Source organism: Dermacentor variabilis, chromosome 7 (assembly GCF_050947875.1).
Source record: "Dermacentor variabilis isolate Ectoservices chromosome 7, ASM5094787v1, whole genome shotgun sequence".
Taxonomy (NCBI): domain Eukaryota; kingdom Metazoa; phylum Arthropoda; class Arachnida; order Ixodida; family Ixodidae; genus Dermacentor; species Dermacentor variabilis.
The window spans coordinates 34,764,525-34,792,018 of NC_134574.1; the positions used below are offsets into that span (position 1 = coordinate 34,764,525).

At 43.3% G+C, this 27,494-nt stretch overlaps 1 protein-coding gene across 5 annotated transcripts in view; it reads right to left on the reverse strand.

Annotated features, from left to right (window-relative positions):
- Nucleotides 1-5,243: 5,243 nt before the first annotated feature.
- Nucleotides 5,244-27,494, reverse strand: part of Klc (kinesin light chain) — a 170,971-nt gene continuing 148,720 nt past the window's right edge. For 4 of the 5 annotated variants that reach the window (XM_075698382.1, XM_075698384.1, XM_075698381.1 and 1 more), the window contains 3 exons: nucleotides 19,423-19,547; nucleotides 11,550-11,595; nucleotides 5,244-8,372 (listed from right to left, as the gene is read on the reverse strand). In XM_075698382.1, coding sequence (XP_075554497.1) covers nucleotides 8,292-8,372; nucleotides 11,550-11,595; nucleotides 19,423-19,547 — 252 coding nt within the window. In that variant the 3' untranslated portion in view covers nucleotides 5,244-8,291. The remainder of the gene's footprint in view (nucleotides 8,373-11,549; nucleotides 11,596-19,422; nucleotides 19,548-27,494) is intronic. The other variant, XM_075698387.1, reaches the window with a different exon arrangement.

Below are 27,494 nucleotides of genomic sequence, written 5' to 3' on the forward strand. Positions count from 1 at the left end.
TGTTTGCCGCGTGCTCTCGTGGACCTTGGAATTATTAGTAGACGCCGTTACTGTCTTCGATGCACGCACAGGCAGAGGTGGTCGTGGTACTTGTGCCACGCTAGGTATAGTTCTCCTGAAATGGTTTTGTGATGCTTCTGTCGCGAGCGTTGATCACTTCGGCGAACAGCTTGAGCAGCCTCTTTACGTGAAGATTGGTCTCTGGCCATTTTTCGAAGAATACGAACCTCTTGTTTCATCTTCGGGCATTCCTTCGAAGTCGCTTAGTGAGAGCCAGTACAGTTGGGACATTCATATGAGGACGCCTCACAGTCGGTGGTATCATGCTCTCCGCCGCAACGCGAGCAGGTGGCTTTGCTTCTACAAACAGCGCTCACGTGTCCTATCTTGTGACAATTCCGGCACTGAATAGGCCTCGGAACGAATGGTCGTACTCGGTGTATAACGTAGCCCACTTTGACAGACGCTGGTAATGTCGAAGAAGCAAATGTTAACTTGATACATCGGGAGTACCCAAGCGGTGAATCTCAAGAATGCGCACCGATGACCTCAAAAGACTCTTGAGGTCTGCATGCTTGATTTCAAGCTCCACGTCGGAAATCACTCCAGTTGTTGTCTCCTTCCCGAAAGTAATAAAGGAGCGGACGGGGATCGCGCTTAACTGTGGAATGGTCTTTAACTTCTCAAGCATTACGGAATTTTTTACATCTATTGTCAGGATGTTCTTGCGAGCGTTGATCCTGATCTCGTTAATTTGCCCAGGGGCCACACTTTCAAAATATTCGGTTAGAAACTGCCTGCTGAGGGAGTTCATGCTGTGTGACGTCGAGAGCGGCACGTAAGAAACCATGAAGGATTCTTGCTCTCTGATGCGATGAAGTCGCCTCAGTCGACATACGGCGCAACTTCTTCATACGGCGGTCCATGACTACGGTGTACTCGCTGTCAGAGTCCATGGCTTCTGGCGTTGGGCTCTCCCAGGAATCGAGCTGGTCCGAGCTTCCAAAGGCACGTCGTCCAAAAATGAGCGATGAAGTAGACGACTGACCTTGTTCAGGTGGTCGTGGGAACATGTTCTTACTCATCCTTGATGCAATGATTCTCACGAAAATGGCAAGAGCGTAAAAAAATGCATAACAGCGAGAGGCCCAGAGCACCAGTGAGCTCTGGTATGGTATGGTATTCCTTATGCGATGGCGCACACCCACTGTGGGGGATTGGCCAAGATTTGGATGAAATTAGGCTATCTTTATTAAAAACCGGAAATGATAAAGCTAACTGGAGGAAATGAACAAAAATAAAATGTTTAAGAATTCAAGACAATCTCTTTGTAGCAATTATAAAATCCTCCACGTTTGAGCAAATATCCCTGAGGCACTGTCCAAGAGAGGAGGCTCCTAGAGAAAGTGTATTTATAATTGAAAAGCTCAAACCAAGCTGTGTAAATCTTGATTCTAGATTTTTTCTTAAAGAAGTGAAACGGCGGCAGAATAAGAAAAAATGATCTATTGTTTCATCTTCTCCACAGACTGGGCACAGAGGGGAGGGCACCAGACCAGCCCTGTGACGATAGAAGTTTAATTTTGGTATTCGACAACGTTATCGGGTAAAGATGACTTCAGTTTTTCTGGTGTGAAAAGAATTTTTAGGCCAAGGGAATAGGAGGTGTCGATATTCTGAAAAATTTGCTACAGCTGGGTTCAAAAAGTCTTGAGTAATTGTATATCTCCTGAATCTAGTAGTCGTCAGGTAGGCTATAGGAGGAAGTAATGGTAATATAGGGCCACTGAGGGCCGCTCTCGCGAGACTGTCAGCCATTTCGTTCATGACTAATCCTTTATGCCCAGGCACCCAAAGCAATCTAATTAAATTTATGTGGGCAGGCACTAGAAAATGAAATGTACGTAAAAGGTTAGCGACACCATTTGCTGTGAGCGAGGAACATAAGGATAAAGAATCTGTTATAATTACTACCGCCGATGTTGACAAATTAAGTTTGCGTAAGGCTAGGACCACAGCTAGAAATTCAGCCAAAAATACGGAATAAAAGTCCGGAATCCTGATTGCAAATGACCAGTTTAGAGCGGGAGAGAAAATGCCAATTCCAGATGTTTCTTCACACTGTGAGGCGTCTGTCGCAATGACCGTACTTATAGATAAACTCAATAAATGGTCCTGTAATAGGCCGTTTAATATATTATGAGATGTTTTGCATTATTTGGGTAGATGTCATCATACATAATTTGTAGGTTCTCTCGCACATCACAAAAACTTTGGATAATAAGTGTCCTTCTTTTTGTTTTGTTTTCTTGCTCTCCCGATATGTTTGTAGCATTGGGACGATGCTTTTTGAGAGGAGGGCAAAGACACGTGTACTTCTTTTTTCCGGGGGACCGCTCTGGGCACTTCTTTCTCTTCTTCTTCCCGATGAACTCCTTAAAACTTGGCACAGGCAGGCGCCCACCGCTGCGGCTACATGACTACAGAAAGAGAGGGGATCTGTTGCACAGAGCAACGAAAGGTGGCGAACACACCTGAGAGTTACGAATGCCTCACTAAGCACCTGCTCTTTGAATTCTATGCCTCAACAGGAGCCTTTTGAGCGGGATGCCAAGGCTTTTCAGAAAGCACAGCCGGGTTGGTCGCATAATCATCGGCGACGAAGTGGCCCGCGCAAATGAAGCAATTTTTTTTGAAGTCTCCCTACTGGACGTGATGGCTGAGAGGCACGTATCCAAAGTTTACGCACCACCTCGTCTCTGGGAAACGTGTGCGACGGCATGTCACGACAGACAATGCTTTGAGCGCAGTAATGTCTGGGCGTTTCCTTCCGCCGCGACGAATGAGTCAGTACCGATCGACGACCGTGCGTACATGCGTGCAAGACGGACCACGTGCAAACCTCGCCGACGGCGATGAACAAACGCTGCAAGGGACCCACACTCCGGAAAGAGAGCGACGCACAGAACACCTATACAATGACGGCTGTGGCTGACCTTGGCCGCGTGTGCGCGGGGGTGTCATGGCGTTTAATTTCAGCTTCTGCCGGCGGCCGCTTGGAGACGAGGCGCAATAGAAAATCGCAAGATGTTTCACGTACTTGTTTTCAAAGCAGCTTGTATTCGTAATTTTCAACAGTTCAACTTTTCTTTTGACGTAAAAAACCACCCACCAACTTTTCAACTTAAGCCGTTCTGTCAGCACTAACGAACTTTGAGACGTTGCATAGCTCAACTTTGGACTTTACTTTTTGGACTTTGTTTCTTTGTTGTTTTGTTACTGTTTAATAAGTGTCCTTTTTGTTTTGTTTTCTTGCTCTCCTGATATGTTTGTAGCATTGGGACGATGCTTTTTGAGAGGAGGGCAAAGACACGTCTACTTCTATCTCTTTTTCCGGGGGACCGCTTTTCACCGTCTCACAAATGTTATCGCTCAGCGCGGGACGCGCCTGCATGTATGGAAAGTTTCTCAAATGTTATCGATTGTTCTTTCTGCTGTCTGTTCTCACCCAAGATCGGGTAATATGATTGCATGTGCGACGCGAATTGTGTAGAACTTTTAGGAAGACACGTGGGCACCGGCGATTACTCTGGAACCTTTGATGGCTCACGTATAAAAGCTGACGCGCTTGACCTGCTGATCTAATTTTCTACGATGGCCGACTATGTTCGCCGCTTTCGTTGAGCTTTGAGTGTAGCCCGTTTTTCTGGGCACAGGTTCACCCAATAAAGTTAGTTTCACCATTCACAGTTTTCTTGCTGTCCTCGACCGTCACTACCACGTGACAATATGAAGGTATGGACATGTCTAGTTTACACTTTAAAATATTATTCAGACGCACTATGCGAGCATAATTTTTGTGCATTTGTAATGTTGGAATGTCGTTATCATGCATTAGCTTAGTAGGGGAGTCGTTCCTTTTATATTTCCCATGAATAAATCTCACAGCTTTCCTTTGTAACATCCCTTAGCTTTTGTGTATCTTCTTTAGTTTGGGTATCCCAAATTATAGAGGCATATTCTATTTTAGACAAGATACATGTTTTACAAACCAATAATCTCAGCTTTGTTGCAGCTTTTTCCCAATTGTCCCCATAAAAACACAACTTTAAAAGGCTGATGCACAAATGTCAGAAACATGAGCTGACAAGGGAACTTCTGAATTGAGCGTAGCACCTAAATATTTGTGCTCAGTTACCTGTACTACTTGTTGATTGTAATATGTACAGACATAGATACTAAGCTGTACTATGCATGTGATTCTTAGTAAGGCTGTCTTTTTAATGTTAATTTCCATGTCCCATGTTTGACACCACTGCGCAACTTTCAACAACTGGTCCTGAAAAAACAGCATGGCGACTTTCACGCAATATTTCCTTATACTTGCAGAAAGATATATACACACAAGATTAGACACTAATTAAGTCATTTACATGCACTAAACATAGCAGAGGACCCAGCACAATGTCCTGTGGCACACCAGAAGAAACAAAGAATATCGGAAGCCTGATCATCCACCACAGCAAACGGACTTCGATTTTGAAGATACGCTTCCACCCTCTTCACTAAATCATCATTTATTGTCCCTTAAGGACCCCTTTCAGGGTATTACATAAGGGGGCGGGGGAACAAAAGCATCAAGAAACACCATGGTCATTATCAAATAACAAGGAAGACCAATAAATTCAAGTTTATGCATCACGTCTTCATGCGATACTTTGTAGAATGCTTTGCTAGTCAATAAAACACTCATCTATTTGCTCCGAGTGATCCAATGTCACTAAAATATTCTGCAGAGCGGTAAGTGGCAGAGTCGTATATTTTCCCTTAGTGAAACCGTGTTGAAATAGGGACAAAACATTTTTGCTAGACAAGAAAGACCTAATATAACCAACTATGATGCGCTTCATAAGATTGAAACAAGTAGAGGTAATAAACACAGGCCTTTAATTTTCAGTATTAGCTTATCACCTTACCTGTACAAGGAACAACGACTACAGAAACCAGCGAAACACAGGCAATCTTTTCAGGAGAACTGCCTAAAATGGAAGCTCTACGGAGTTAGTGACCAAATTTCAAAGCAACAATAACCACATTTTGTGGCTTGACTGTAGTTAGCAGGCTATTTGCCTACATCAATGTGTTACCAGAGACCACTATGTAGGTAAATTAGGTCTGCACGGAAAATGAGGTGTTCGCAATGCTTATACCAAGCGGCTAGATTTTCTACACACGCACAGATGTTGTGTGTATTACACTTTTTATTTCTCATACAAATGCACGCACGGACACACACACAAGGAAAAAAACCGGCTCACACAGGCGCGCACATGTACATGTAAACTCTGTACAGCCTCTCTTGTCTGACAAGTGATGCTGCACACAAGATAGCACGCATACAGCGTGCATACAGCGCATGGTGCAAAAAAATGCACATACATGCCCAAACAAGAGCACACAGCGATCGTCAATTCGTTAAAACAAGGAAAAAAGGAAATTATAACAAAATAAATAATAACAAAAAAGACGAAAGAACAAACTGTCCTGCTCTTCCCACAAAGTCCCCGTGGTAGGGACACGACAAGCATCGCACCATGCCCGTCAGCAGCATTACCGATAGGAACCAAGCAAAAAGGTATCATCTGCCCCCTCTTTGCAGACTTGTTATGCAGCAAAGCCCACATCGACAAACAGCATTGCTCAGATCACAAAGCTCTATGATTTCTTAAACGGAATGTTAAGAGAACACTGCAAGCCCTTCTCTTGTGAGGACATATTTCTACAGACACAAAGGCTGGTGAGCCACATGTCAGGACCAGTGGATGTTGTAACGAAGCATGCATGCAATGTGGCATACAAGCTTAATACATAAACAGCGGCTGCCCACAAGGTTTGTAAGCACTTTCAATTCCTTGATTTTCTTACAGGTCTCACAGGTGTAATGCACAAAATCCTGCTAGTGTTTCTAGAACAGAACAAGTTGCTGTGATTTCACCTAGAAGTGTAATTGATACCCTTTCATTTAAAAATGCCATGGCCTAAATAGAATACCTTATGTCGTTTGCGTCAACATGCGTCTTTGGTCAAGTGAGGCTACAATTCACCTGTTTCGAAGCTTAAGTGTGTGGAAATGCAAAATCGTGTTTGCCATGATAACGCTGGTGCAGCAGTACCACGGATAAACTGCAGGAGTAAAAATTTCAATATCACAAGCACTGGATGGCTGGATGGAATGTCACAATATAAGTTGCAATTTCCTACATTTTGTAGACCATAAAACTGCTCGACTATTACAAGCAACTTTTGAAATTTGTTGAGAGAATTGGTAAACAAACTGAAGTTTTTTTTCTTTCTTGTGCATATTGTCAGGTCAATGACACACTAGGGGGCTCCTATGTCATGCAGCATGCTTCCACAACGAAGCACGTGCAGCACGTAGAGCTAGCACTGCCCTTAATTTCCACAAGACCAACAAGATGAGAATGCAACATGCCACGTGGCATACATGTCATTTTCACCAGCTGTCTTTTTTAACAAGGAGCACATAAACTTTAAACGGAGTTGAACTGGCATTTCCTTTCCTTTATTACAAGAATCTGAGAGGGAGAACCTCTGTGACTGAAACACCAAACTTTCATCACTTACAAGTGACCAAAAGCTCGTCACAGGTTCCTTAATCTATATGTCATCACACAGTCAATAACACATACAGCAGTTCAGTCTCTGTCAGTGGTATATGCACATGTTCTGTACAGTCAATGTTCTTGTGTGATCACAACATTGTGTCCTGCTCGTTCATCCACTAAACAATCTACTGTCCTGTAGGAACATGCACTTAGAAATATTTCATCCAATGCATTATCAAGTGGTAAAGAGCACACTTCAAATGGCAATTTCTAAAATGCGAAAGCACCTACAGTGCCATACACTTCATCAACAAATTTTGCAAAATCCATTAGCAGCAAAGAAGAGCATGCTTCAGGTGACAATTTCTAAAATGTGAGGTACCTCAGGCACATGCAGCACTACACCAGTTCATTTAATGTGCCTTCAGTGCTCATGCCTTTATGCTGTTAACAGTTTTAAACTCTCTTCAAAGGCTGATACTGACTTTGATAAAGAAGTGTGGAGAATGAAGTAACCAGAGCACAAGTACTATTCAGCACTGGCACCTATTAGTATTCTACGCTGTGCAAGAAGCATAATTCAGCAAAAAATCGTAGCTACTATGATGTTTCCATGATTACTTAATGCACAGTCAAGAGCTCCCAAAAAGGTCAATCAACAACCTGGCAAGTTGTTCAGATTGCAGATTGCAGCAAGTCAATGCTTCTGTAATCTAAAGTTGCCCTCCAATGACCTTCACTCTGATTTTGCTAAAAGTTACCATAAAAGTAAGTACAATATGTCATGATCTCTAAGTCAGCCCACTTCATCAGAGTAAAACAATTTTTTTCATAGCAGATGCTTGGCTCCTTTCATTAAATCAGTAAAATACAAATATGAATTCACTGCATGTGTCCGAACGCTTTCTTTTTTTGCAGACCCAGCCCGATAAATTATCCACGAAAACATATGCGAGGGCCAAGCCAACGTCTGGTGCACATACACATGGTTGCAGTAGTAAAGGACGAACCTACTGTGAGCACATCTATGAAGTCTCAATATTTTGCGAACAAAGCACCAGTGACAGGCGAAGCACAGAAACATCCTAGAATGATGTGAATGCACAAGCCTTCAAAGCAAAATTTAGTACACTACTCTTGTGACAGCAGACACGGCCACTACAACATCTCACAATGGTCTGCCTTCAAAACTTCAGAGAAGAAGCAGCAAAATACAATAGGCAAACATGTGCTACCATCACACTTTGCGAACAAGCTGCCAAACATGTCCCCCACAGGTTTCTCTTTGGGTTGCCGATTAGAAAGGGCTGCCACCTTTCTTTTTTTTTTTTCTTCTTTTCACCGAGATGAATAATACGATGTGCCCACCCAGTCCAAAGCAATGCCATGCCACTGAGAAACCTCTCTGTAGTGCGCGTGGGTTACACATAAGCAACTGTGAGCTAGCACTCGGAAACAGCGTTCATCCGTTGACAACATAAGTACACTGTCACAGAGCCTCTTAGTTGGGCCCGTTGTCCGTTCTCTGGGCTAGATGCGCTCTGAGGATGCCCAGCTTTGCAAATTCCTCTTCCGAGTGGTGTGCGTTGCTGAAGAAAACGTCCCACCCCCCCCAGTTGTTAAAAAAAGCAAAGGCTGCACAGGGGACTGGTGCTTCGCAGCTTGCTAGAGATCACCCTTGCTGGCGGAGCGAAGCTGGTCTGAGCTTGCAGTACGCGGGCGCATGTTTATCAGGTTGCTCTTGGCCTGTGCAGAGCAGCAACAGAAAAGCACGACGTAAGCTCGGCAGAACATTAACCAAATAAATTTGCGATAGGAACTAGCACTATGGCACTCTGGGATGGCGGTAAATTGAAAGGAAAAGCTTTTATGTGTTTTTCTATATTCAACTTTCCAGATTTCTGCGAACCAGAAAAGCCAGATTGATCAGACTTAAGTGCAAAATTTGCAAGCGGCTGAGACACTATAAACAGCATGCTTGTCTCTTACATGAATGTCCTAGGAGTATTAGGGGTTTAACACACTCAAGCAAATCACAGCCTATGAGATATGCCACAGTTTGCGCCTATAGATAGATTCATTTCGTGCAATGGGTATCTCATTGTACATGCAAAGCAAGATATGCAAGCACTTTTGCACTCCACTCTCATTGGACACCGGTCACCAGAGCTGGGAATCAAACCTATGATGCTGCGCTCAGCAGCAAAATGCTCCTGCTTTAAATCTACGCTGTCAGCCTTGCTGGCTGTAAAAATGGAACTCATTCAATCACACAAGATTCCTTTATGTACACAGTGCTTTCCCCGCTAATACCGCTGCCCAAAATGTACATTTGGCTGAGTTACCCTGATCTATGGAAGATTCAATGCAGGCCGAATGTAGGACCTGAAATTAGTGGCGCTTCTGTCACAACAACATGCACACCCGCCGCGGTTGCTTGGTGGCTATGGTGCTGGGCTGCTAAGCATGAGGTCGCGGAAATGCGGCCATGGTGGCCGCATTTCGATGGGGGCAAAATGAGAAAACACCTGTGTACTTAGATTTAGGTGCACGTTAAAGAACCCCAGGTGTACCAAATTTGGACCATCATTGTGGCCCAAATTTTGGGTGTTCCCCACTATGACGTGCCTCATAATCAAATTGTGCTTTTGGCACGTAAAACCACATTTAATTTTAACAGCATGCACGTGTTAGTAGATACAATTTTATAACCGCACAGTACAAAATCTACTAATCTTACTTATCAAAACAATTGGGCACATAAAGCCTTTGAAACAGTGAACTGCACAAACAACATTTCAAGCATTTTAAAAAGCATTTTTAGGACTAAAGGGACATTACACTGGGAAACTTGAAAGCAAAAGACTGTCTTCAATAACAAACTTTTCTCATTGCAAACAAACAACAAAGCTTGAAAATGTCTTAGCAAGCCCACCACCACAAAGCTTTGGGGGTGCGCAAATATTTGAAACTTTAGAAAAACTAAGCAAATAGGGCCTTATTTTATTTGGTCTTCCAATAGAATAGTCACTATTAATAAATGCGAATATTTTTCGAGTGCTTTGCAAGTGTTTCAAAATGTAAACTCCATTTAAATAAGCATAAAATTGGAGCAAGAATACAATTAACTTTCACCCCCGCAGGCATAGTAAAGACATAAAACATGAGAACTTGCATAGTGCAGTAGGCTAAGTCCCTTATGTAGCCATACTTTACAGGCTGTACAGCGATCATTTACACTCTCTGAAGAGCCCCGTGCATGTGAAGAAACTACTTGTTTGCTCCTAATGTTCCAGTTAATTAAAGATGCTTCATAATACACTATGTAATGACAGAAACTTGCTAACGTTAAAGGGATTCTCACCAGGCCCCATAGGAAATTTTGGTTATATGCTGCAAGTTGTTATGTGTCCTCTAGGGAGCGTTCTGCTGCAAAAATTTTTCATATCAACTCCCCATTATTAGCCGAGATATAAATATATCAGTGCCACGAACCCATGATTTCGCAAGGCGAGCTCAAATGCATAGCAAGACACTCTCGCCACTCGCCCCATCTAGCCTCCGCAAGCGAAATTCCTTCCCTGTGTTCTCCCATACCAGACCTCAAGGATCGCGTGACGCCTACGTCACAGGCACCACCTTCATTTTTTTTTCTCGTCGCTTTTTTTTTCCGGCACTGCGCACTTCCGTTGACTAAACCGCTGACGGCGTTGCGTGCAAGCTGTTTTGATGTCTCATTTCGCACAGCACACAATTTTGTGCGCTGTGCACAAGGACCCATGACTAGCGGTATAATTCAGTGCTACACAAATACTGAGGCAGAACAAGCGGATCGTAGAGCATGATCACGCGCTGGAACACGGTAGAAAATGGCATAGTTTTGGTATCTGCGCACCTGACTGCACGACCGTGGGAACAAGCAGACAAAGTGGAAGTACATCTCTCTTGCTTCGGGGCAAAGTAAAACAAAAAACATGCAGGCATTCTGTTTGTGTGTTTTATTATTTCTCTAAACTTCAACTCGTCAATTCAAGCAACAGATCACACAAATAACAGATGTTGCCTTGAATAATTCTCGAAGTCACATGTCACCCCAATTGACATCACACTGCAGACCCGACTAAGTAGGCGTAGGGACACGACTACGTCACCGTACGGCTTGGAGCACAGTCACCGTGAGAGAAAGGGAAAACGCCGTTTGGATTGAAATTCCAGACCTTTCCGTGGCATGTAGCGATGCAATTCTTTGCAAATACGATCGTTAGTGCGCATTGAATGCTCTGCGCTTGTCAGCTCAAAATGGCGAGACCTGGTGAGAGGCCCTTTAAGAACAGTGGAATGCGAACATCGTTTATATTAATTGTTATAATGGCTGTTCCCTATTTGAAAACTATTAGAAAAGTATTCAATTCGCTTCTGGCACTATTCAGTTCATATCTGATTCGGTCTCAGAAATCACTATTCACACACCCCTACTGAGCTTTGCACTGTAATTTACAATCTATGAAATATATGTGACCTGCTGCTATTTATGCAGCCTTACTCACGACGACAAAAAAGCATTCGGAATAGCTCAACTGGTGCACACACAGACAAAGAAAGAACAGGACACACACAGCATTGTGTGTGCCCTGGTCCAGTGTAATTTAAGAAATCTTTTTGCTCGATTCTATTCCACTCTTAATGTCTGCAGTTCATGATGGCAATGTGAGGCAGAGTGGCACTCAGACCACTGACAAAGCACGATATTCAATAGCATTAGAATAAAATCTACATTATACTAGCCTTGTTTTCCCCCCCTCCACGTACGCTTACTAGTTTCACTACACTTGAACTCCTTGGTGATGACATGCCAACAAGTCAAGCCTACAACCTCAGCAGTAACACACTGGTCATGCTGATGATTCTGACGTGTGTTCTCACCTGAGGGTCTGTACTAAGGGCGCACATGGAACTGGCGCGCTTCATTCTGAGTGGAATAAAAAGAAACAGAGAAGCAATAAAAACAACAGGTCCACTTCTGCAGCATCCTTCCTGGCTGCTTCCAACTTTTCCATTATTCCTCTCCTATTCAAGATACTCACAAGTTCCTTCTTAGAAACACAGCTACACATTGTATCAGCATCACACAAGTCTGAGTGCCTAATGAACCATATGCACTCCTGTGACTAGTTATCAATCAAACAATAGCTGAAGAAGCACCAAATAACATCTGTGGATGTGTTACAAGTAGGCTAGGTACAAGGTACAGGCAAGTACAGGGTTAACTAACATTTGCGGTGTTCAGTGACTACAAAGGGTGCCCATGTAGTATCACATTATGGTACAGCACCAATCAAGCATTCTGCCAAGAAATATTGTGTTGTTGAGATCTGTCAGAACAACACCATCTACTACAAACTACAAATATTACAATTTAATTGTACTGCCTATTCTAAATTAATACAGACTAACACTTCTTTTCTTCACAGAAAAAAAACTGTCCCAATATCACGTATATTTGATGTTTCTGATGGCCCATGTGTTGTGATTGTTGGTGCCATGCTAAGGCAAACTGTGAAGCTTGATTTTTACCTATAACTGCAGCACACCAACAGACAGTAAGTCCTAGAAATACACAGGGCAATATAATCGCCTTTTTTTTGTATAATTAAGCAAGGACAAAAGCTAAATTTAAGGTAAAGTTCATACTTTTGATAGAGAAAAGGGGAAATGAAAGTCAAATAAGAGACAACTATGTTGTCAGTGGGAGCCCATTTACAACCCCCGCATGATGCATGCGATGCTCTATCAATTGAGCTGTGGTTATCAGCACGAGTATGTAAATATGCATGAAAGTGGATGGCAGGAGAGCCACTGTTACAGCTCAATTAGTAGAGCACTGCTTGCATCATGCCGAGGTTAAGGGTTCAGATCTCACAAGCAGCAAAGCTGTCTTTTCCTGCACTTCCAGCTCCCCTTTTCTTTATTCGATGTATGCATTCACCATTAAAAAAAAAGCATAATTTCTTCTATATTTTCCTTGGCATCACCACTGGCTTCTTAACAGCAAGTTCAACTACGGTACACAAAGCTGCAATTAAAACAATTTTGTTTTCCTTAGCTGCTGGTCAAAAAGCATTCGCAGTGACATATTTGTTGCTGCACAGTAATTAACCGTGGTCGAACAGCGAATGTCCCTGGAGCCGACGCTTTGACAAGGGGACTTTTCTACATCAGGGCAGACTCTGATGAAGAAAAAGCTCCTTGTCAAAACGTTGGCTCCACCGAAATTTATTTCTCCGACCACTGGTGATTACTCTCGAGTGTCCACCTTCCAGTGAACCACACTCTTGTTTTGGATTGTTACTACACAGGGCCTCTGTGTTGTCCCCTCAGCGACAACACTCACACAACACAAAAACGTTTCTAACTCTCTGCAGTTGAAAATAAATGACACAACATGTCCCCTTACCAGCACTGTCGATGTTCTCTATGTCTCTACTGTTCCGGTATACAATATTCCATAAATGGTAGCAGTATACAGACAGGCTACAACTGTCGGGTTTCATAAAGAGTAATTACAAAGAAGCATGGTGCATTTAGTAGCAACCACAAACTTAACAGGCCTTGAAGACAAAAAAAAAAGACATGATTTGTAGCATGTACACAACAATAGCCACAGCTTTTAGTGCCCCGAATGTGCATCATCTTTATTTTTCATCAATGCCTCAATATACAGGCCCACTTTGGTAATTTGAAGGGGCTACCAGCACAAAGCCAGTCGTGGGAGCAGGTAGGCAGCACTTATGTAAGTAATGTGTCCCCCAAAAAAGGGGGGTCTTTTCCTTGGTTAATGTGTAATACAACTGATGTATGATATGGCTTGTACAGTACAGACCACTGTTAAAGGGAACACCAAATTAGAATTTTGGTACTGATTACAGCTCAGTTTTGATATGAGCATGCCAGAAATAATTTTTTACCTATAAACAAGCCTTCCCAACACATCATATCAAATGCTCTTCACATATGAAGTTGATGATGCATCTAAGCTATGTTGATTTGATTACTAATTAGATGTTCTCTTTCAGAGTGGACAGTACTATACCATAGTGGCTACACCCACCTTTTGCTCAATCTATTATAGCACTACACACAGAGCTAGGCTGCTAGAAGCCTAGAAAATGGCCAAAACCTGATCTTGCTATTGCTTTTGCTTACGACCACAGCTCCAGTACAACAGCATCGTAGTGAGCCCGAGATGAGTGAATGACAGCTGTTGCAGTAAAATAATAAAAATACCCGACTGGTAGTACCGATTACGAGGTCACCCTCATCGTACACCACGCTGCAGCTCCGTGCAAATGTGAAACAGCTGCCCCCAGATGTTAGCAAGTCAAGAAATATGTTAGTAGGCACACAGAAGAAAAAGCACAAAGGCAGCAAGCAAGTCCTAAAAAAAACATAACAGGAATACCAATGTAGGCACACACACATTAGACGTCGCACACATTGCCCTCGCTTCAGCCCCTGCAGACTTTTCGAGACAGCAGAAGCTATGACCAAGACATACCATACCAGCACATACGCAGAGCCAGGTGAGGCACAGGATTCATTAACACAGGACATGATGTATACACAGATACACTCATTCAGCAAAATGCTCAATACATGGTGTGACATGCACATTGGAACGTTAGAGATGGTACTGACTAAGGATGACTTCGGACTAATGGGTTTGAGCTGCAAGTCCTTGTCAATGAGCAGCAGTTTCTCTTTTCTTTACTTCGAGTAACTGCCCAAGGCAGTAATGAAGCAGCTCTCTAAGCACCAGCATCGGCACTGTGGTACTGACCAGTTAATCCTGCCACTATTATGGACACAGAACACTAAGACGCGCTTTTCCTACATGCTTAAGTTACAGCAAATATCCAAGGAATGTTGGCTGTTGCCATGCTGTCACGATTCTTGGCTTTCAACTGCCTTTACAAATGTGGTGCAGTCGAACAGGTGCAGCAAATAACGGGATTGACGTGAGGCACCACGATGGTGAGTCACCAAACGTGCCCAGGAGATTCACACAGCACACATAAAGAATGTTAGAAACCACTGTTGGAAATTTTAGGGTGCATTTGCATGCATTTGAAGTTATGGATAGTCCATATCTGGACACATTCCCAATTTATATGAAGAACTGACCTTAAAGTTTAAAATCAACACAAACCACAGTAGACAGGCTTGTGCTTGTAGCACTGTTACGGACAGCAAAGGCGTCATGCTTGTGTCAACTGAACAAAAGGCAGCAGAGGCCTAGTGCAGTCTCGCTGTCCTTCTTTGCACCTAAATTGACTGTCTAGCCACCTTAGATGCATTCGACCTACAGTGACAGGTCAATGCTGTTTAAACGAAACATGCGCTAGCTAATGATGACTGGGATTCTCCCTCTGCTTCCTTTGCCTTGAACTCATGTGTCTGTGTGTAACTCGGGCATTGCAGCAGTACGGTATGATGGTATGATACGGGACAGAAGGCTGAAAGGCTCTGCGCATTCTAACCAAAGTGACAGCTGATTTCCCGCAGCGGGTATAAGCCACTAATTCTGAGAACAACTACAGCAGCAGAGGACCAAGCTTATTGTCCTGCATGCCATGTGGAGGACTGCAGAATGCACGATGAAAAAAATTTGGCAGAGAGACTTAAGACCATTTAATGGAGGAAGGTGTGAGCATTATATTTCCGTTGGTGAAATGTTTCTTTTTTTTTTTGCGTGATTCTTGTCCACACAAGCTCTCGCCTGCATTCTAACTGTGCCTCGGTAAGGCCAAATGAAAATGCGCGAAGCATCTCAACGCGCTCGCTTGCCCACAAGGAGTTCATAAAGCTGACATGTGCAATGACGCACGCACTAGGCACACCTTTGTAAACCAGATTCCCGGAGCCGCCTTGGCGTCGGGGACCCATGCTTGTCTCGCATCCTGGAGGCCCAGGTTCGATTCCCACAGAGACCGAAATTCACCATTTATTTTAAGTGATTAATTACCTCTGTTTACAAGAACCTCCCTGAAAAATGTGACGTCAAACCATTTTTTTTTCCCATGTTTTTACTCTTGACGGCATCTACCATTTTTGGTACCATCTCTCAGTCACACAGACAGATTTTGCGTAAAGGAGCATATAATGCTTTCACATTAAAAATGGTTTACATGACATGCTCCAAGGCTTCAGGGAGACACTGTCATTGTGTGACTTGTGACCGTTGGACCAGGCTGACTGGTGCATGCATCAGCAGTTTGTAAACACTACCTCTGATTTTGAAGATGTACAGAATTAACATGTAAACAAACGCTATGCCAAAAGCCACGCATTTTGAAATGGTCTCCTTAAAAAGGTAATATTTGCGATTTTTTGCACAATCAGACAATTCTGACATGACACTGTAGTTACCGGGTTGACAGCTATCTGATAATTAACGGATGGAATAGAAAATTTTTGCGTCAATAGCCCTTTAACAGTGATCACACTTGAGAAGCATTCATCGCAGCTCAAGCTCCCTAGGCAGCTAAGCAATGATTTAATGATGATTTAGAACTTGTTGCTTTGCTCCAAATATGTTTCTAAAGTAATAAGTTTACTGACTTGCCCAGGTAAAACGTACAGGACCATAGAGATTTTTCAGACACCTTGCAGTCACCTGAGGCCACACCAAAACCATGCACATTGCAGCTCTTGCCACAGTGCGCTTGCTTGCTGCTTATGTCCAACTCAGTCCACAGAAAATGATGAACTAACAATTGAACAATCATATAATAAAAAATAAGGAACTGCCCAAAGAGGAAGTTAGAGACAAAGTGGAAATCAGGTTAGCTGTAGACCACGAAAAAATGGCCACCACGTGCACCCAGGATCCAGCATCCACCGAAGGCAACACACTTGCAGAATGCACAAGGAAGAAAGTGAGAAGATGGAAAGATGCTAACTTCCAGTGTACAAGTGCACAAAATCTTGTATGCCCTTCACATACTTGCTATACACACCAAACTAAAATTGATTATGTCAGGTGTGCACAGAACAAGCACATGTAAATTAATGTTTTTAAAAGCCTAGTGAGTTTTTGCAAGCGATGCCTGGTGAATGGCAAATTGTGTTAGCTTTCTGCAAAGCTTGGAGCCAGCATAAAACAGCATGGCCAATACATGCGCAGCAAAGATATAAAAATGTGTGACTGAATAAAAATGATATATTATTGGAATTAGGTTAATGGAAAAGCTTATAGGGTGTGTGCATGTATAGGTGTATGACCAGTACATGTCGACTCAAATGAGGAATTGTGCTACGTGCCTTCTGCTTCCTCTGTTAGTTAACGTGTGCCCATACAAATCTATTACCAGTGTTGCTATCTTAGTACATTTTCAACAAGAATTGGGAGATTTTTGACTTGGCTGGACAATATAGCTATGCGGAAGAGTGGGCTTGATGATATGGAAACTACTAAAGAAATGGCACTATCTTGAAAAATGGTGAATTGCCCTTGAGAACCTGCACTACATGTGGTGCTCAATGAAAATAGTCTACATGAGTAGCACTAAAGATGAAGCCAACGTTGACCGAATATTGTGTCCATGGGGCCCAATGTACTCCCAATGCTACCCATTGCCGAACCAATATTAGCTTGGCATTTTGTGTTACTGGAGTAGCGAAATAGCAGCTCAAATTTGAAGGCACTGATGAGACACATACAATGATAATCAGTGGAACTGCACAGAACACCTCAGGTTTCAAACATAAGAAAAGATGACACAGACAAAAAGGGAAAACTAACATGGTGCATTCTTGGAGACTACAGCTTTACATCGTGAAAGGTCAACGCTGCAGCTTCCCTGGAGAAGGCAGTAGCTTTTTCTAGCATCCCCAAACACTGTTCCGCCGTTGCCAGAATAAACATTCTCTTAAAAACATTACTTTGGCGAGATCAGTTGCACCCAAACACAGCCTTGAGCCCCCACCTGGAGGCACCCAACACCTCACGGATGACGAATTCTGAACACCTCTACGGCTATGACAACATGTTGGATTTCACTACCAGGCTCAAAATTTTCCAACTCAGCCTAGACAGAATCAAGGAGAAGCTCTCTGTAACAAGACCGCAACAGACTGGATTTCTCAAGAGTTCCTCTCGAGCAGCTGGGGTCATGACACACAACCCCAAAATTTCATTGGGGATACAAAACACGATCCAAGAACTTGCAGAAACCCAAGGCTGTATGGCTGGGAAGCATAAAAACGGGATAGTCTTTTGCCAAGATGACATGGCTCCTCACAGGACGTTACTGGACATTTTGACTATACGCTGGAAGTTGCAAAGGGCCATCCAGGTAGTGTTCTACTACAAAAATTTGTTTAAGTGTTTAGTGGTGCGGTGAAAGAAGTGGATGAAATGTTGCATGCAGATGGTGCAAGGAGGCGAGCTGCTCTCCTTACAGCACGGGCTCTCTCCAGCTGCCTCACCAGCATCCACAAGCAATGTTCCCCTGTTGCCTTCTTCCTTAATGGAGCCCTGGGCTCACACAACATTTGAACCATGGCCACCCCCTTCCTTTTTACCTCTCTACCTTCCTTGCTGTGCAGCATGAACCAGTGCACACTTTGGATGACCTGCACTTCATGGAAATCCCCCAAGCTGATGCTGCTGGCGATTTGTGCACTACGGGAGTAATGTGTGACATGGTGGCAAGGCACCATCTCTGCTGGAGGGCAGAGGGGCTCAGGTACAGCTGTTGCCACGATGGCCAATCTAAGCGACAACACAATCGTCTGCTCTTTTTGCCAACATTATGCCAGCATGTTTACAAACATGCACTTTTTTTTATAATGTGACCGCTTGAGAGTCAAGAAGTAGCACGCTTATCCCAGGCTCTCAGAGGCACAAAATCTTTCTCCTGTTCAATCTCTATCAGGTGAAGTGGTTCGGCATAGACAAAGTGTGAGTGATAGATCCCATAGGAACTTGACAAAAACCTGGGGCTGTTTGCTTGTGCATGACAAGCCAACAAGCAATGATGGCGTCCCTTTATCCTATGGCCTCTGCATGCTACAACTGGCTTTCAGAAAAAAATATGTGCTGAAGTCACCAACTTATCTGCCAGCCTTTCGTGATGAAGTAGGAAACTTGATTACTGTCCTCAGATCCATTAGGTGTTTGGGCTGGTCAGCTTAGGAGCAGCGGGGACACAAGCTAAAGACATCAACTTGTTACTCAACTTGCATGCATGACCGAACAGCATTTGCTTCACGTTGCCTACAAGTGCTCCATGCTTGAAAGTATACGGATACACAAGCACAGCACTGCACTTTCCATGTCCCAGCCTTCCTTGCATATGGTGCTTGATTTTGATTCGACACATTCTTCAAAACACAAAAAACTTGTTACAGGCTAATATGCCCTAGCTTTCCTTGGCACAATAAACTAAGTACGACTTATCTGTTGCAAATTGACAAACTAACTGAGTGAATTACACATAGCTGTCCCATGCGTGGATCAAAGACCAAAGGGGAAGCACAGGTGGGAAGCCACAAGAACTGGCCTCCTCCAATGTAACTCACTGTCCACCGCACACCTGCTTGGCCACAGAGTAGTCCAAAACGATGCAAAAAAGACTTGTCCCTTTCTTAGTCCCACTGTTGGCATTGTGCAAACCAGACCACTTTCACTCGTAAAAGTTTTTTACAGAGAGCCTCATTAAAAGCAGCTGCAAGCACACAAGTGAAGACCTCACAAGCCAGGGCTGCTGACCGGGCCTTCCCCCCCGGCACTTACCGTGCGGCGAGATCATCGTCGTGAGCAAAGTCGCTGCCCCTGAGCCTCTGCACCAGCTTTGCACTGCCGCGGCGGATGGAAGCCCGCAGCTTGCCCAGTGAGCTGCTCCGCTTCAATCGGCCGTTCTGAGGCCCCCGCCAAGGCCGAATCACAACGTCCCAGGGGGAAGGTGTTGGTGGTGGTGGGGGGTGCGCGGATGGTGGGAGAGAATAAAAACAAAAGAAGAAGGGGGACAGAGAGACCGAAACGGGAGATGGAAGGATGGAGAAATGAAGAGGCGTCAGCCAGTGGGACGGCACAGAGAAGGGGGACGCGACAGAATGCACGGTCAGGTCAGAGTGGAGAGCGAAAGAAATGGGAGAGAAGGAAAAGAGGGACAGAAGGGGAGGAGGAAAGGTGTTAAAAGGGTGATCTGGTTTTGTATTCGCAAGAAAAGGCGAAGAAAGGACGCGGTGCACAAACGCAGGCGCACCCTTTCCCGCCCATGTCGCTTCCGCTTGCCTTTCCTTGCGAAGCGAAGGGGGTTAGGCAACCATGCTGTAGTGCCCACCATGACATACGTGTATGTTCGTACAAAATGGCCACTCGCGGGTTCCCGTATAAATGTGCAGGTGAGAGAGCGGGACTGCTCAAAGATGCCAGATCACTCCGTCGTCTGCAATCTCGATTTAAATTCACACATATATTGACGGCATAGGAGAGGCTGAAAGTTTGAAAGCGCCCAAGTCTCTGACTAATGTATTATCATGCATGTCTTTCAGGTCTTGTGAACTTGTGTGTCCAATTGAGCTTTGCCATTTTTGGAAAACTCAAAAGGTTGGATCAGAGCTATTTGACATGTCTGTATACAAGTACAAAATATTTTTCCAGGCTTAAAAAGAAGCACTGAAGTTTACAAAACAAAAACAAACTGGCTGGTCATTTACAAACAAGTACCAGAAAGACATCTGTCTTACGATTTGCATCAAACATTGCATACCAATCACTTCAAAGAGAGGCTTCGAACTACAGCATGTTTTGAGACTTCAAAACAATGACTAACACTAGCTATTTCCAACTTTATGAGCAAACAGTAAAACCTATAGCCAGAACTTATTATTATCACCTCATTTCTTAAAACTTGGTGTGCATGTACATGTTCTGTGTTGAACCAAAGCAAACTTTGGTATTTTTTAGCAGACTATGTATATTTTAAGAAAATGTCTTTCTGTTGTTTATAGAATTATTTATACTACTTAATACTACTTAATCCGCTGTCGACAATCATTATTGTATATACTAGCTGCTAACAATCGCAACAATTATGTATTTTTCCCCCACTCCCTTCTGTAATGCCTTCCTGCATTGACGGTAATGAAATAAATAAAAATAAATAAATAATCCTTTTTCTTGAATTTCGACACTATTTTCATTTGAAACATTATGCTATGTCACCTGTTGACACTTTTACAAAGGTATAAAGTTGCTATAGTCACAAACAACTCAAAAGATGGCAGCATAAAAATGGTATTAACATCCTGAGGCAGATGACATCATCGTAGGGACTGGGCATGTAATGTGGTGACGGTTAAAATGCAGTGACAAGCGTGGCCAGGTGAGATCACAATGATACGGCAATGATCAAGAGCATGTAATTGTTATTCTGATACAACTATTTCACAGCTGTGCTGAGTGCACATTAATGCTTGTTAAGTAAGTTAGTACGAATAAAATGTCATATCAACCCTATTTGCAAGCTGCGATACATTAGGGTTGCAAAATTTCCACATATAATTCTCTGCCTCACACTTTTTTCTATCCAAGCTATCCAAGAATTATATTTTTACGGTGCTTTTATTGGTGCCACCTGGTCTTATGTCTTGTGGTATTAGTTGAAAACACTGAAGTGAACCTATCAGAAACATTGTGTAGTATTTTTCTATATGAGTAGAAGCTTAAAATCTTGAGCGATATACCTAGCCTGAAGAAAGTTACAAACTCACGTCACATAAGCTATTTGGATGAGTAATCCCAGCCTATGTCGGAAAGCCAAATGGAATGTACAAGCCCACGAAAACGTGATCGAAGATTCATCAGCATGCCGTGCTTGCAATATAACCGCACTTATCAAATGTAACTTTCTGCATAAGGTGTTAGAGCTATAGGATGAAAAGTAACTCCTAGCTTGTAAAAACAACCCCACCTTTAGTGTTATGCAGCAACAAAGTTGTCCCATGCAGTTATGCCACACTGACTCAAGGGAGCAAAAGATATACAAACAAAGTAAAGAAATAAAGAGATCACATAAAAGTTCACTACCTCCGTAGAGGCTAGACAGTGCTACTGTAAAGTTATTTACTAATGAAGTGACATTGCAAGCACAATAATGTGAATGGGCCCTGCATGTTCAGGTACAGTCCCGTACACTTCAACAGCGAGCACTTACTTAAAAGTGCAAAGTTGTCTTTGCTGAATGCAAAAATGGATACCACAATGGGCACCATCATCCAGGCACTGAGAGAGAAAGCAGCTGATATATGAACAACAGCTAGGTGCTCCCTGCAAAGTGGGGCAACCACACTGCTAGAAAGAAACGGGCGCAATTTCAAGAGCAGCATGTGCAATGCAGTTTAGCTCGCGCGCACGCTGTTGCAGTCAGCTAGGGACTGGTGGGGACTTTTGGTGCCATGCAAGGCAGCATAACAATAGGAGCACTTTGCAAAGATGAAGTACACGGTTTGTTTACTAAGCATTGCTGCCAGAACAACATTAATAAGCCGATTGTTTCATCGGCACGCAAGTACATTTACACAATATGAATAAAGCTAACTGCAATGTTTCAAGATGTTTGCCAAAGCAAAGATGCACAGATTTACAGTACGAATACTGTAAATGAAGATTACACATGCTCAGGTGCATGAATTTAAGGAGAGATGCGCCTCTGTGCCTCCTGCATCTCCTGAAACTGCTATCTATTTTCATAGAATTTATGCTTTTCGATGCATGGGCTATAAGCTAATACAGAACTGTATTTGCACTGCTGTTTTGCCAAAGTGACACTGAGTTCCTTGCATAGTTTTTTTGGCAAAGCATTTCTATAGAAGATTGTAAAACAGCCTACCATGCCCCTCCTCTATGGGACACAAAAATTGCTTTTTTTCTTCAAATACTGGTGATGCTGAGAATGACTGCGCAACTGACTGCGCCTGCGACCTATGGGGTGTGTTGCACAGAGTCATAAAGAATGCCTTTAAAAATGACATGCGCACGATGTCCCGGCAAGAGTCTCCTGCCGGCTGCTGTTGTCGTCACTGTATTAGCATGTCTAAACACATGTTGAGAACATAATAAACTGATGCCTCATACTACTGTGCTTGTGTGAAGTGCACACTGATGGATAGTAGCAAGGCACAACCACTACAGTGAAGGATAAAGAAAACATTAATAGATTAACCATGCTGAAACAGTTTAACCCTTTGAAGGTTTTTGCCGTATATGTACGGTGGCGGTTTTCTGTCCCGTAAGGTCTCTGCCGTACGGGTACGGTTTCAACCCTCCGTTTGAAATTTTGCGCCATGATGATGCGTGCTTACTGGGAGGTGCTGCCATCTCTTAGGACTTACAAGAAGCATTTGAAATTTGCGCTACCTTCTTGCAGAGATAAAAAGAACTGATTTCTAGCTTCAGTGCGTTGCGCAGACTGCGGCAACACCCCTTTTGCAGTTCCGGTTTCGCCGCGTGATAGCAGTGGAGGCCCGCGAATAGTGATTTTTCTCTTTGTCAGCACTCTCTTGCAGGGGCTGGGGAAGTTGACTTCTATCTTGATTGGCGCTGCTCTTAGCTTGTTGATCATCGTTGCTCGCGAAATATTCTCGCTCTCAGCGGCAACATGGTTGCAGTTCTGCCGCGTGATTGCAACGGAGGCGTGCGAAACGTGATTTTTCTCTTTGTCGGCACTCTCTTGCAGGGGCGGCGGAAGTTGCTTTCTATCTTGATTGGCGCTGTTCTTAGCTTGTTTATAACCTCCACTCATGAGGTATTTTCGCTCTCTGCGGCAAAGCGCTTACGCGAGAGGGTGCCTCAGACCTCTGCCCAAGGCAGCCGCACGCAGAGAATATGTCGTGCGTGCCAACACAACTTGTCGCTCCAAGAGGACAGACACACGTTTTAGGTGTGCAGACTGCGATAAGGCACTGTGCGTAGACCCGTGCTTCAAGGAGTACCAAACTCTGAAATACTATTGAACATTTTGCAGTTCTGAGCGATGCCGACGCCAAAATACTGTTCCTAATTATTTTTTTTACTATTTATTCCCGACTTTATAGGTTCTGTAGATTCAAGATTGGCAATAAAGTAATTTGACCACCTGGGAAAGTTTTTTTCAAAATAATTCGACTCTCAAAGGGTTAAGTGTGCTTATTTGGTGAAACGAAAAATGTAGTTAGTCATAGCCAGCATGTTGCGCTGTCACTGTTTTGGTTTGTCCATGCTTTTCTGCACTGCTGCCCTCTCTGCTTTAGAGACCACTGTTCCACATAACATAACACATAACATAAGATGCCTAACTCCACTTGTTACTTTTAAACCTAGCTATAAACTTTAACAGACGTAAAATGCAGTTGAGGGCAGTAAAAGACTGACACGGCATAAGGTCAATTACTGACATGGCATTAGGCACAAGGGTAGTTTGGTTGATTCAAGCAACAAGGTAATTTGGAGATCTCTGAGGGAGGCCTACATCCTGTTTTGAAACTAGAAATAATTATGACGATTAAAAATCATTATCACGAGCGCTTCTGCAGTGATGCATAGACAAGCCTAGTGTTACATTTCACTGCAATGAGTGTGCATTACGTATGTGTTCATTGTGATAAAGTGTGGCGACTATAAGCAGCTGAACTGGTGCAGCTGCGGAACACATGTTTGACAATCGGAACTGAACCTGTGGCCTCCTCAGCAGCAGAACGCGATGGCTAAAGAGCCATCAGCACAACCATTTCGAATGCCTAAAGGCATTTTATTTAATAATCCAGTGTGAATTAAGCCTCGACATTTTCAAACACAGAAGTAACGCTGAAGCACCATTTTGCAAAGCTTCTGAAATAGAATCTTTAAAGAGGCAACTTTCAACATGCATCTCCCCTTAAATACAATGATTCTGTAGCATGGGGTCAAAGTTATGCTGAACACATTTGAAAGGAAAAGCATCCATAAATAGTGAAACTGAAGATAACACATTGCATGGCACCAAAATGAGGTCACATACAGCGACATTATAAAAGCCTGGAATATACAGTCGCATACAGTCTTCAAACAGTTAGCTGTTAGGAAAGCCAAACACAGAGTCCTGGATCAAGGTTTCTTTGCAAGCAAATGAAATAGATCATTGGCAGTATCTTGTAAAGTTAGAATTAAATATGTCAAGCTTTGCTATCTAAAAGGGTCACATTAACAATGCTCTCAATAATTATGAAAATTCAAGGAAAAATTATTTTCTTAGTGTTCTAATCATAAACTTCAACATTAGCTCAAGCTTCAAGTCCAGTAATGGTATTTCAAGGCATGTTTGGGGCAAATTAAGATTACTAGACTAAAAAACTTGCTACTCATTCTTAAAGCAAGGAGTACATTTCATATTAAAGAAGAGCACACCTCTGCAGCCCCTTGCAAAGCTAGGCCTTGTAGCATGTGCCAATTTACCCAAATGACACTGTCAGATGACCTGTTACATGAAGCGCTCCCACGTGGGCCAGACACAATTTCATTTGCTTCACAATAGATTTCGCAAGAACAGGCACAAGATATTGAAAGTAACCCAAGATGCAATGCACACTTGCTGCAATGTCGGGGATCACCCCTGGACCAAGTAAACAGGCAAAACTGTGGTAAATGTAGTGAGAGCATGCGTGCAGTTAACTGCCCAATGAAGGCTCAGCAAACCAGCACATTCCATAAATTGGGTTGCAGAAAAAAGATGCAAAGCCGACACAGCTAGCATTGGTGTAGTAGCACTAAGTAATGAGATGCAAGCAGCAGTATGCCAACAACGCACCGAAGCCGCCTGCTGTATGAGCTACAGAGAATTTAGACTGTTTAGATGGTGATGATCAAAGTTTGAACCTAATACACGCAAGTTGTGCTGAACATCCCCACAGGTGGCAGGGACACTGGGGTCATACCTTGGCTGCTACAGATTTGGGTCAATTTTGTTGTAGTGCTGTGCAAAGTGCCAGGTATGTGTGACCCTTTAACTAGACCGTTGGCTCATTGATACTCTAATTTTGCACACAGGTAGCATTACAGGATGCATGCAACTTGTGCTTCTCACATGGACACATTACTGGCCTGTTTTATGCAGAATAAGTCAGATGGATGTGGTTGTCTGTGGTAATGCCAGACAAAAGATTATGTCCACTTCCCCACAACAAAACGATGGTGCAAAACACAGCCCACGCTGCATTTCATTATAATGCTCAAAGGTGGCATTACCATTCCTCTCACTGAGACGACTGCTTTTTTAGTACCACACTGCCATAAACATACCAGACACTTTTGATTGGTTTTGGGTAAAACAGGCAAAGCAATGTACCTAAAGGCAGCACTAAACTGCACACACCATGAAATGCCCGATCTCTGTGAAATTAAATGAGCCACCAGATTAGCCAGAAGAGCCATGTAGACAAGTGCCCCGTATTACTCGGAATGTTCACAGCTGTCTGTCGAGCGGCACTATTATTCCGTCAGTTTGTGGCACAGATATCAGAAAGGTTTCAATTTATCTGTAAACGTCTTTATGTTTGCGAATTACTGGCTTGCCGGAGGCGTGGACACCAGATGCAAAGCTGGTAGCGACATCTTGTAGCAATTTGTCCCACTACAATGTTCTTGCATCTTTTTTTATGTGCTGTCAGTGTTATCGAAAAGATATAAAAAATATTGCACTTTAACAATTGCTGTAAGCCGGCAGTGATGTACAAGATGTTGTCTTTGCAGTATTAGTTTTTTCGTGCTCTATGTTTGGACACTACGCCACCATATGTTGCTACCAGCGTCGTTGCTGCTGTGTACATCTCCAGGAACCCAGTAATCCACAGAGATTAAGAACTGTATGGACTAACTAGAACTCTCTATAATTATAGCATCATTTAGCAGTGGATGTGATGGCCTGTCCGAATGGCGTGACCATTCCTTCACCTCCACCTTGTTCACCTGACATATGTGGAGTGGCAACATTTGCAATAAGTAAGGACTTAACGAGACCAACGACACTGATGAAATATGCTTACGAGGTGCCACGTAAAGAGATTCACCAGAAGCAGGGGCTCCTTATGCCAGAGTGTGAAAAAGAAAAGACTGGTGGTTGCACTAACTTGAAATTCCAGTGCGCACCATCTCCTTGTGTTAAAGAGTATTAGTTATGCTTGTGATACTTTCACTGCATTGTGAAACCAGCAAAAACACAACTAGGCAACTTTGGGTACTTCTGCTGCACCACAGTACCAAAGCACAAGAAAGTATTGCAATGTCCACGAATATAATGTTAATGGCATTTGGCAATGTGGTTCTGTTGCATAACTGAGAACAGGACCTCTCACCTGCTAATAGCTAGTAGGACTGCTTTTCCCTCCAAACAAGTGCACATGGGGTTAAGCATGAGTGGTCTACTGACTTCACTGGTCTAGCTGCATAGACCTGTGTAATTGCTCATTGCATCAGTGTCCCTTTAGAAATTCTAGAACAAGGTGCTCTGAACTCACAAACAATACGTTTAAATTTAACAGGGAGAGGCGGGCTAGTTGGTAGTCGATATTGCAATGCATTATGCAACCACGCAAACCACAACGGACGAAGAATCCACGCTCGTCCTGTGTGTTTCCTTCTTCATCCATTGTGGTTTGCGCAGTTACACAATGCATTCCAATATGTTCAAACCTGCTTGTATTTAAGCCTCGAAGTTTTATTACCTGAACACCTCCGCAAAATAAGCAATAAAATGTAGCTGACAGTACACCCACTGCGCTTAGAATTTGAATCCCGAATAACTCTGCACTTCACAAAGAGGTACAAAGTATACTCATGATGAAATAAACTAT